Source organism: Chanos chanos, chromosome 5 (genome assembly GCF_902362185.1).
Source record: "Chanos chanos chromosome 5, fChaCha1.1, whole genome shotgun sequence".
Classification (NCBI taxonomy): Eukaryota; Metazoa; Chordata; class Actinopteri; order Gonorynchiformes; family Chanidae; genus Chanos; species Chanos chanos.
The window spans coordinates 19,804,705-19,816,945 of record NC_044499.1 but is presented as its reverse complement, the minus strand read 5'-3'; the positions used below and the strand labels follow the sequence as shown (position 1 = coordinate 19,816,945).

General features: G+C 41.1%; 2 protein-coding genes across 2 annotated transcripts; one reads left to right on the top strand and one right to left on the bottom strand.

The window, feature by feature from the left end:
• Positions 1-322: 322 nt before the first annotated feature.
• kcnmb3 (potassium calcium-activated channel subfamily M regulatory beta subunit 3) lies at positions 323-2,790 on the bottom strand. Its single transcript, XM_030774746.1, has 4 exons — positions 2,705-2,790; positions 1,764-1,967; positions 1,122-1,296; positions 323-706 (listed from the first exon to the last, which is right to left on the bottom strand). The coding sequence occupies exons 1-4, from the start codon at positions 2,788-2,790 to the stop codon at positions 323-325; spliced, it is 849 nt and encodes a 282-aa protein (XP_030630606.1).
• Positions 2,791-4,978: 2,188 nt separating this feature from the next.
• On the top strand, positions 4,979-10,816 carry mfsd8l2 (major facilitator superfamily domain containing 8-like 2). Its single transcript, XM_030775920.1, has 11 exons — positions 4,979-5,054; positions 5,407-5,592; positions 5,956-6,018; positions 6,180-6,299; positions 6,455-6,534; positions 7,339-7,645; positions 8,016-8,089; positions 9,075-9,288; positions 9,810-9,932; positions 10,388-10,518; positions 10,736-10,816. Exons 1-11 carry the CDS (start codon positions 4,979-4,981, stop codon positions 10,814-10,816), a joined length of 1,455 nt encoding a protein of 484 aa, XP_030631780.1.
• The last annotated feature ends 1,425 nt before the right edge of the window (positions 10,817-12,241 follow it).

Sequence of the window (12,241 nt, the reverse complement as noted above, 5' to 3'; positions counted from 1 at the left end):
TTTTGATAGTCTTTTAATAAAATTATGTTTTGAAATTCCCAAGTGCTCATAAACATATGGTCCTGTCCATAACTTTGTCCTTGTTGAAAATGCTGTACATCTCCTCAGTCTTGTACATGCTTGGTTTTAAAATGGCATAAAATTCTTTCATGTAAAGTCATGTAAAGCTTAGCTATATCACTCTTAAGTGGCAAATGTTACTACAACAGCTCATTCAAATGACACTGTGTCTCCTATGCTGTGTTGAAAGTCGCGTTCTATGATTCTAATGCACTGTTGTGTTTAGTCTCTGTCATACTGACAGAGCACCACCTGTGATGTGTCAGTTGGCAGAGTCGTGCTGTGTGGTTGGACTTCCTGCCCTCCACCTGAGGAGCCGGTAAAGCCTACCGTTCACCATGGCTGTGTGCTTGTTGTCTCTGCCCTCTCTGTCCAGCTCAGAACATAGGTGGGCAAGATGCTGGGTGAACTTCACAAGGCCCACAAGAAGAACCCCTCCAACCAGCATCAGACTGGGCCAAAGCAGGTGGTACACAGCCTGCCACTTCTCGCACTTCTTCAGCAATATGGCATCTTTTGGGTGCCTCTCGGGGCTGATGTAACATTTCAGTGTGTGCCCGAGTAACATCGACAAGTTCTGTTGGACAATCTCCGCCTCTTGCTTCAAAACCTCCTTGTCATGTTGGCATTTGGGAGTGTAGAAACACTACAGGATAGGAAATTGCACTGTAATTCACTCAGAGCTCAAGTTATTATAACACAGAAGGTGTGAAACCAGAATTGGTGCCACTGGTTGTTCAGTGACTTGTACCTGTAACTGCTCAGGCCACTGCCTGTGCATTTTTTTTAACAAATACACCCATGTACTTACTTAATCTGTTACTGAGCCCGACTACAGTGCATTAAGCTTTTATAGGTAATATATATTGGCTCACAGGGGCTGCATGAGCTTTATGTTCTTATGAATGATTCATGCAGCTGTCAGGAGTGGATTATAAATGCCTTATATATTTTTTATGCTCGCTTACACATAAAATGTGACTAAGAAACGATAGCACCGACCTGGGAAGAGAAAGTCGTAGACTGACTGATATTGCTGAGCAAAACGTGGGAAGTTTTACCTCGGGGCTCAGATGAACTGCGTCCTCGTCGTGGCGCAGACGAACGCTCGTCGATAAATTTGTGACGTTGACCCAGGCTTGTAGACAGGGATAGCTGCTTATCCCTCTGCAGTCCTCCCACTTGTTCGTGTTAACCACCTCAATCAGTGAGCAGTTGGACTCGGTTTGCCAGTCACTGATGTAAATATGAATGTCAAGTATTTTAGCAGATATTGAGCTCTTATTTCAGTTGCTTGTATTTCTTGAAACGTAACCTGTGGTTTTCAGTAATGAGTTTCTTGAGTTTTAAAGATCAGATTGCAAACATGGAGTGTTATTGTTTCTTCCATGTGAACAGATGTACAATATGTTCAGTGACTGGGACATTGTAAACATTTTGACCAACTACTGATCACGTTACTGGTTTTGTACAAGCTGAAAATATCTGCAGGCATAGGCATCAGTAAATCGGGACCTGAACTGTTTAGACCCCATTTAAGTTTTTGTAATATCCAAAAACTACTCAACGAGGTGATTTGAGTTATACTTTTAAAGCTACAGATATAGCATGTTAGTCAATGACATTACTCATCAGTTTGATTCCAGCCGTCCATAAAACAACAGCCTTGTAAAAATTGCTGGTGGGTGGTTTGAAAGTCTAACCTGTTTATGCACGGCTTCACCACAGCTATCCCCACCACGAAGTACATGAGAATGGAGAAGGCCATCATGCTGAAACCCAGGAGGATGGCCCGCTCCTCCCCCACACTGGAGACCGGGGCCTGGGCTTTGGCTCTCTCATTGCTCCTTCCATCCTTGTCCTTCCTCCACTGAGGCTTCTGCTCCGAGGGTAGGTGGAACGCCTCCCTGAAGAACACACAGGGCGAATGAAAAAAAAAAGCAGAGAGCGACATGGTATTCTAGTGGTTGGAAGCAGATCGGATTTTTCCCCCACCTTGATAATGTAAAAAAATGACTCTAATATTACTAATATGTCATTTACCTGCTGAGGTGAAGCAAATTTGTGTTAGATAAATAACCGCTAACATTGTTTTTCCAAGTCTCTTGGACTCATTATATTGCCACTGCTACTCTTTAGTGGCAAGATTACTCATTAAGCTTTGCTAAATTCACTCCCTTTGACTGGCTCCACTTCACAATGACCCTGTGGCTAATAACTACCAGCAGATACTGTCTGGGTCACAGCACCAAAGTAACAGAGGTCACAGAGAGCCCAAATTGAACCACCGCTGGCTTGTCACAGTAATCAGCTCATGAACAAGCTGAGTACAAAGTGGCTCATTATTTCTCTGTGGGTGACAAAGCTTTTCAAGTCCACCAAAAAGGTTTACGCCGCAGTAGTTTTTAACAGTGTATTACAACGCTTCTTGAAGGTTTGCAGGTCTTGCATCAGATATGAATCTGTGAAGCTGAGATGCGGGTTATTGAAGCAGGCGTATCAAAGAGATGCTGGTTATTGAAGCAGGAGTATCAAACATACTTCTATACAGGTCATCAAAATCTTACTTTTGCATTCTTTGAACAGTATTAAAGAAAGAGACGTCGATAGCCGGAGAAAAGACCAGATTCTCTTCCACCCTTACCGTGTTTGCCGCCTTCTAGCACCCTGTAAGGTGATGTTAACAGGAACACTAAAAGATCCACGTGGAGATGAAGAGTTCATGAACATCCCAGCCTTACCTAGTGATCTCCAGACTCAAAACACCACCGTGTCCTACCATTTAACAAGGTGGCAATATCCTGTGGTTTTATTGTGATGCTGCAGTACTCAGACACAATGCTGTAGATGCACTATGGGTTGTACTGTTGTTTCTTTACTTAAGTGAGACAGTAAACAGCATTCTTCCTGCTCACCTGAACAGTGTTGCCTTAGTTAGCGTGTTTCTATAGGAACAGCCAGGTAACACAGTAATTATGTCTCAAAGGACCAAATGCACTCTGTGCCCAAGAGTTAATGAAGAGAAGGACTGTAAAAAAAATTCAGTATATTATCAGTAAATAAAAACATGCACAACATGGCCAACGCATTTGATGGTCTTGCTGCAACCACTAGAACAGTTGATTAAATCTGTAACACGTCGCCTGATAATAAGAGCTGAATTCTAGCTAAACAAACTAGAGAAAACAGAATGCAGAAGCATCCTCTTAAGATGGGGCACATATTCTTCTGGTGGGAATGTGATATGCCATAAGTAGATTGGACCTTGAACACATCCAACAACCTCAACAGACAACACTATATCATAATACATGTATTCAAATACTTATCAAATGATGTAAATTGTCCCAGAACTGTAACTGGCACCTCACCCTAAGAGATGAGTTCCTCTGGGTCTTCTTGACATGTTGACGAGCTTCAGAGGTTTTTACAGCAGGCGCACAAAAGTAGACACACAGTGAAACACAGTCAATAAGTGCAAGTGACAAAGGTTCCAAAAACTTTGTGCTTTATTAACACAACAGTGTTTCAATAATTCATGGGCTGTAATTCAAAAAATCATGTATTATTCATGAAAAGGTGATGGTAAAAAGAGACAAGTGTTCAGAAACAATATTATGCTTCCATAGAATTTTTGTTCATTTTGTGTTCTTCAGAGGCAAACCCATTAGGATGCAAATGGTCCAGGCCTTCTGCCTTAGATGGTCTCAATGACAAACAACACTCAACGAGAAAACACATACCAACTTTAAAACCTCTGTATTGGTTTATATTCCAATAATTTTATTCAGAATTAATCCCCAAATTCATTTTGAGTGTAAATTCATGTTAAGGGTTTTTTAATGTACTGTGATATGAGTCTGCCAACCCATTCGGTTTTAATGAAACTGATAAATAGACGGAAATAGGAGTATGGGTGAAAAGCACACAAAAATTGACAGATGCAGCGTGTTTAATATGATTTACATTACTGGAATAGTTGTCCATGCAGGACATATAGTGCGTCATTTTCTCCTACAAGGTCTGTGAAGCTTTTATACAGTATTCTGCATTTCCCTTCACCTTAGAATAGTGTGTTTCTGCTTAGTGTTTTATATAAGCTTCGGCGCACTCAGAAATAATGTGTTATACTGACTCTTATACAAAGAGTGTTTTTGTGTATCTGTAAAGGTGGATGACTTTTAATGAAGACAGTGACTACAGTCCAGAAATCGGCACAGCAGGTACTTGAAAATTATTTCTGACAGAAAAGCAGAAAAATAGGGCGAACTAATTTCAGTCAGGAAATTATAAAATTTTCGTCACCAAAACTCGTCATATTTTTGACTTTGAAATTTTGAATGAATACGTGTTGTGTTACGTTTAGCGCACCTGTACATTATGGCATGTGCTTGAAGGATACCATGGCGAAGGGAACCAGAGCACACTTCACCTGGGTAATGTTAATAATAGATACAATCCGGTGCTCAGCGCCACAAACCAGGTGGTGTATTATTTCAGAGGACTTTCTTTCACGATAATGTTCGCTAAATTTCGCACTAACTTGGGCCTCTTTGTGGCTTAAACGTCTTTGCCGCGGAAAGAGCATCCTGAGCTCTTTAAAGCAATCCGAAGATTCCCAGCAGAAACGGAAACTCCAATCATATTCAGTTTACGTTTAATTTCAGCTTCGTTCTATAAGCAGCTGTTAACCTGTTAGCTGGACCTGAGTGGACTAGGCGACTTCTCTTAGTCAATGGAAAGGCCTGAACATGTCCAGTGGAAAGACATAGGCCCTATTGTTCAAAAAAGCTCACATAAATAGTCTTGAAGAACCGGTAATTGGTAGCATTGCGTCTTTCATCATTCTCAGTTGCGGGAAGCGGAAACTAAAATGACAACGTAAGGCATGCAACAGTGCTTTCGTTCAAGCAAACCAATGGATTACCAACAAAAGAAGAACCTGTCGTTTGCCACCATTGGACTCATATTTTTCTTGAGTGGCATCGAATATGGTAATCTTTTTTCTTTATAAGTTTGTGCTTGAATTTCACGTTACCCAGAAAAGAACATTAATTATACGAATTACACGAATTATACGAATATGTGTCCATCATTCTTAGAGTTTTACTGCAGTAGTAACTTTGAAAAATGTATGAAAAAGTTTCAGATTGAGAATTAATGTTTCTCATAAAAAAATATCTTGTGTTTATGAATGTGTCATGTAGGCCTTGCCTGAAGGAAAGATCCCTACCTCTGAAAAACTAATAGCGCCTCTCTCTCTCTCTCTCTCTCTCTCTCTCTCTCTCTCTCTCTCTCTCTCTCTCTCTCTCTCTCTCTCTCTCCACTTTCCACTGTCTCTGTCAGCTGTCATCCTCCCAACTATATGGCAGTACCTACAGATTCTGGAGGCTCCGCCCTGGTTCCTGGGTTTGGGTCTATCAGCATTCAGTTTAACTGGGTTACTGTCAGGACCTCTTTTTGGACACTGGTCTGACAAAACACGCACTACAAAGTCTATCATTCTCTTCTCCAATGTCTTTGAAATTGTGGGTGAGTATTGCAAAACTTAAATTAAGACACTTTATACAAATTATTTTTGCATTCATGGAAACAATATTTTGGATACACTGTATGTCAATTTGCAGCTGTAGAAAAACAAAACAAAACAAAAAAAACCCTCGTGTCGCTGCTTCAAAGAGGCGTGTGAGTTAATATAGATAAAAGGAATTTTGATTGAGTGCACAAAATATTGCAAAAGACAGTTTAAAGGTATGAGCATCTAGTGCAATTACAAGTTTACCTCATTAAACAGCCTCACAGTGTGTTGATTTGGCATAACAATGTACCACAAATTATATGATTATGCAAAGTTGTAATTGTTTATGTATTTATTTATTTTGTCAATCCTGTCAGGTAACTTTATGTATTTCATGGGATATTCCAAGTGGCTCTTGCTGTGTAGTCGACTCGTTGCAGGTGAGGATTTTTTGGGTGAAATCAGTGCTGTTTGGTTCTGCCGATTTGCAAAAATATTGATAAATACTATATCCTGAGATAACATGTGTACTACATTCCAAATACTGTATTTTGGTTTTAGTTTTCTGAGTGTAGAAAACATTCATAAATGGTACCCCCAGGTATAGGCGCAGGTGCAGGCTCCTCCATTTTCGGATTCCTCACCCGTACCACTGTCTCAGAGGAGAGGGCCAGGGTATTCGCTGCTGTCATGGCGTGTCGTCAAGCTGGCCTTCTGATTGGTCAGTGCCTGTCACCGTCTGTTGAAACATGATGTCTGATGTTAATTGGACATCTAATGGCACATACTGTAAACTCACAGTTGTGTGTTTTTAGCTGTTTGTGATTTGTTTTGTGTGAGCTTGTGGTCACAGGATTATGCTTTGTTCTCTCATAGGACCTGCTTTCAACATCTTCCTTAGGTTGTGTGATTTTAAGCTAGGGCCATTTAGAGTGAACAAGTACACATCTCCTGGGGTAAGTTAATTAAGCATACAGATATTTCAGACGGATTATACTTTGTCTGTCTGACTGAGATACATCTCACAACATGAAGCCTAAGCATTTCATATTATATTAACAATTTATATTAAAAGAAACTCATCTTATGTTTCATATTGAAGTACACAGTAAAATAAATCTTATTGTGCATTTTGTTAAATTGTTTTCAGTGTTTTGAGGTGATACAGGACATTCAATAGCAAAATACATAAATTACAGATTAGATAAAAAGCAGGTCATACTATAGACTTAAATGTTGTTTAGCGAGAGAGTGCAGATCCTTTTAGTCAGGAGGAGAGATTGGCTTTGGTTCTGTTTGTAAAAGCTCAGTGAATTTCTTTTGAAACCCAGCTATTGTACAATGGGTAATTTCACTTGTGAAAAAGAAGGAACGTTAACCAAAGTGGTGTTGAACAAAAAAATCTCCATGTGTTCATCAAGTACAAATGAAAAACCCACTCTTCCTGAGTAGCTATTATGTAATTATTATTCAGCTACAATCATCCTTGCGTGTTTATCATCGTCTTCCTTGGAGTGGAACACCTAGCATAGAAGAATAACTGCGGGTTATCAAATGTAATACTTTTGTATAAATATCACAAAGAAAAACAACTCCTATCTAGACTGCCCTTAAGACGTGCACAGCCTTCCCCAGTCTGAATTCTTTCATGGCCATACACCCCAGGCCTCTCTGGCCATTAAGTCTATGATAGTGAGTCTAGCGACTTTTCATTTGTGCTGTGTGGTTCCTGATAATGAGTGTTGTACCTGTTCCTGCAGCTTTTTATGTGTGCTATGTGGTCGCTGCTCCAGTTTGCTGTGGTACTCTTTTACTGGGACATCCCCCCCGTGGACTGTGCTGAGCTACAGACGGTTTATGCGGAGGTAAAGGAGGAGGAGGAACCGTTGATGGGGACTGAAGATGAAGCTGCTGTGGACACGTACGGTTCTGTTATCTCTGAGTTTCAGTCGGAGGAGACGCAGCTTTCACCTCAGCTCCCCCCGTCTCCTCCGCCCTCTCCTCCACCAAACCACCTCCGCTCCTCAACACCTGACGACCCCTTTGAAAACTTCAGTGCCAGCGAGGGTGACTGACAGCAGAATCTCAGTAGAATTAAAAGGGTTTTTGAGAATAGCGGTTTTGTGTATGTGTGTGTGTGTGTGTGTGTGTGCAGCTGGGTAGGATAGCTCCAAAATCAATTCTCTGTGTGTGTGTGTATGGAAGATGATCTCTTCTCGCTTTTGAGTTTTAAGCTCTCTGTATTGATTTATTTCACTCTCTCATCATAGTTTATGGCATATTTGTCTGTGAGTGTGTGTCTGTCTCTGTGTGTGTTTATGTGTGTATGTGTGTTGTGTGTGTGGGTGTGATAGATATCTAGTTATCTTTAACAACTGCCTCACTGAGGTTTTGGCTGGAGGTAGACGTTGCCTGTATTGATTCTCTGTCTCCTTAGAGTTTCTGCGAGAGGAGGTGGTGGTACTTCTCACTGCCCAGTTCATTACACTCTTTAACCAGACAGCACTGGAGGTGAGAACAAATAGGCACAAAGTGCTTTTAATCTCAGGGTTCACTTTTACTCACACACACTTTGACCCTCCACCTCTTATCTGCACCACTGCCTGTTTATTCATTTTTACATTGATCTCATTTTCACTAATATTTGTGATGTTCATTTGAATTTGTAACTAATTGCTTATTTAGAGGTAATAGTGATTAAACATTTCATCACAAACTCAGTCCCTGAAAGAATCGGTAAAGATAAAAGTATCAGCTGATAGAACATTTTTGTTTATGATCTCTTTGTCTCAGTAATGCTGACTGATATTGACTTTAAAAAAAAAACAACAAAAAAAACCCCTTGTATTTCGCTTTCAAACTTGAAGTGAAATCATTTTCTTCAACAAATATTTGCTTTTGGCATTCATCTGGATAAAGCCACCCCCATAATCACAAAGGATATGTGAAAAAAATGTCCTTTTTCCTCTCAATTGTTTGCTGCAACTCTTTGATGTCAAAAGCAATAATCAACATTCAGAAACTTCTAGCAGCACCAAGCCAAAGAGCCAGCTATAACCAGGAAGCAGAGATATTTCATTTTGCATTGCTTCAGGTATTCCTGAATTTTTTATAACATTATTTTCAGAATAGGGTCTCATATAAGTTCTCGTCATATATAATAAATAACATATCTAGCCAGACCTTGTTTATTTCATAACTTTTACCAACACAGACAGTGTTTTTGAACCCTTTTTTTGAACTGAGCCACTACCTGCTGCAGTGTTTCTTTGGCTTATCTCCTGCAGTGTTGAATGATTTGACAGGTCAATGACAGCTTCTGTCAGTCATAACGTTCCAGGCTGCAATTCATCTTCTTACTCAGAAAAGCTTTGTTTTTAGGGTAGTTCTCTATTTCTCTCTCTCTCCCCCTCCCTTTGTCTCTCCCCCTCCCTTTGTCTCTCTCTCTCTCTCTCTCCCTCTCTCTCTTTCTCTTTGTCTCTCTCTCTCTCCCTAGACCATGGTGACTCCTGTGACGCAGAAGTACTTTGGCTTTGCTGAGCTGGGTAATAGTGTCATGTACAGTCTGTGTGGGGTGGAGGTGATTGCTGGTTTTTTCCTCGTGCGCTGGCTGAGCAGGCTGGTGGCGGACCGGGTGGTGCTGGCGACGGGGGTGAGCATCTGCTGCGTGGCTTGCGTCTGGTGCATCGTCTTCCTCGCCAATCCGCGGGGTGAGCGAATCCGGGCACCCACCACACCGCGCTTCACCCACCCACGCCGACTGGCACGCGCCCAGGCCGGGCTGGCAGACGCACCTGTGTGGCGACAGACACAATATGGCCGCTCGGTCGGAAGCGGCACGCGAAAAGCTTTTGAAGTCTAGAGCCATCTTATTTTCACCTTCATCTCCTTTGGGGATCATTGTTATTTCAGTTTGTTGTCAGTGTGGGTTTCATTATCACATTAGTGTAGATTGCAGTGGACCGAAGAGGAGTCCGAATAATTTGAGATGGGAATAAAACTCCGTAGGTGGCCGTTTTTTTTTTCCCGGCAACTTTCTCTTCTGGTATTACACTGTTACAAAAAAAAAAAACCTCACATTTTTGCTGTGTTGGTGTGTCTATGAGTATTATTATGTTATTACAAAACCACATTATGGGAGTTGAGTGGGGATGGATTATGGAGTCAATGTGTGCTCTTATGCCATATGTCTGAGGTATTTTTTGTAATGTTGGTGGCTCTGTGTGTTCAGGTGGCTACTCTTTAGAGTTGATGGAGTTTGTGGTGGGGGTGTTTCTACAGTTGCTGGGTCTTCCCTTTGTTGCCGTGTCTCAGGTGTCCCTCTTCTCTAAAGTCACATCTGAGAAAACACAAGGTGAGAGAGAGAGTGACAGACGTTACATGGATCCATAAATGTGCCCGCTGATTTATTAATGGATTGGATTTATTAATGGATTCATTAACTCCACTTATTAACCAACATCTGCTTAATGAGGAGTCATTATGATCCTGTTACTGTTTTTGCTACTGCTAAAACTATAGCACAAACTAAAATATTTAGTAAATCATAAATCTTGTGTTTAATGTCATAAGAGTAGAGCATAAAGGTAGACAGTCTCATAGACTTTGACACTGCCTTGGTTTTATGAGGCCCTTTATAACTTTAGTTGTACAGAATCCTGTTCACAACATCAATATTCTGCATTGACTTTTCATTTTCATTGCTTGTTTAATCGTGTGTGTGTGTGTGTGTGTGTCTGGGTGGCTGTGCATGTGCTTGTGTGTCTGTGTGTGTGTGCATATGTGATTGTGTGTGTACTCACACGGCAGGGTTTAGTCAGGGCATTCGGCGCTCCGTCGGCGGTCTTGCCACCATCCTGGGTCCTCTGTGGGCAGGTGGACTGACGAGCAACCTTTACATAATGCTGGGCATGATGATGTTTCTACTCATACTCATTACGGTGAGTGAGGGACAGTCAGTGACACACTCATTCACCTCACAGCAAAACAAACCACTCCATGCCACACCTCTTCTCTCTCTCTCTCTCTATGTATTTAGTCAAGTAATTAAGTAAGAAATGAAATGAGTGTCTATTTATATGAGCATAATCATGCAAATCAGACATACATTGTGATGATAACCGTGTTACCATGGTAATGTGATTTCCTCGTTATCAGATTATGATGGTGTTGTCCTATGATCGCCTCGTGGAGCCTCCGGTAGTCCAACATGCACAAAGCTCTGAGAGCATTGGCTGAACCCCCGCACACCAAACCCACATAGGTCACAGCTCAGAGTTCTTCCAAATTAGATTACAGATGAAAACCGCATAGCCGCCCTGTATCACAATGGGAACATTTGTTCGCTCCGACGGTGGGTTGTATCTTGAAAGCCACCGTGATTGTATCTTTGTATTTTACTTTTGTCTTATCAGACAGGAGAGGAAGGGTTAATATAAAAATGTGTGAATTGTTCAGTATGATGTACAGATGCTTAATTCAATGAAGATACGGAGGCTTTGTTGTAAAATCTTCAGGGTGGCTGGATTTTGTGTGCTATAAATTTTAGGTTTTTGTGAACAGCTGCTTGTGTGAAATTCTGTTATTTCATTCCTGAGAAAATAAAAATGTTATTAACCTATGGACTGTACTTTTATTTCCCCCAAAACAAAAGACACTTTTTTTTTTACTGTCTTATGTAAACATTGTTTTTCTCATAAAATGATGTGATGACATTTTGCCCAGCTTTACACTTTTATCTCACTTCTTATCATGTGTATTTAAGTGTAATGCTGACCTGGTCAAATGGCACAGAATGTCAACGTTTGCCTTTTTTAATGTAGTGATAGAGTACTGGATTGAACACAGTTATAGGCTCTTTAACTGAAAGAACAGACCTACAGGACACAAAAAAGATCAAGTTTTGCAAATGGAAATATACATATATATGTGTGTGTAGAAAAGGCAGTGGCTGGTATTCAGTATCAGTACTTCATCATTATTGTCTCTGTGTAATATCACAGAGCTTTGTGATGTCATGTTTTGAAATGGATAAACTAAGTAAACAGAAGAAAAACAGCTAGAGAATGATCATAAATTAGAGGAGAGGCATTCTCTTAGTGCAGTGCTCTGAGTGCTTGGTCTGTCTCTGTGTGTGTGTGTGTGTGTGTGTGTGCGTGTGTGTGTGTTTTGGGGGCTGTTAGGAGCAGATGCTGGAGCAGTGTGAGTTGAGCTCTCATGCCAGCCATAACAGGACTGCCTCAGTTAGGGCCACACAAGAGCCCTACACAATCTCCCTCAGCACCCCCCTCCCTCTCTCTCTCTCTCTCTCTCTCTCTCTCTCTCGCCCCCCCCCCCCCCCCCCCCGTCTCTCCCTCCACCCCTTCTCCTCCCCCTCTCTCCCTCTCCCTCTCTCTCTCTCTCTCTCTCCCCCTCTCTCTCTCTCTCTCTCTCTCTCACTCGCTCTTTGCACTGCTCACATTCATCCAGCACTGCTGTTTGAGCCAATGAGATCATAATTCAATTGCACAATTCAAATTGAATAAGTTCATGTTTGTGTTTGTTTTATTAACAGATTATTTGTTTCTCAAGTGCTGAATTGCCTTTTTTGGGATAGTAGTTGTGATCTAGTGTAGCCTATAGTGATATTACTGTCATAATTATTAGATGATAAAATAATTATGT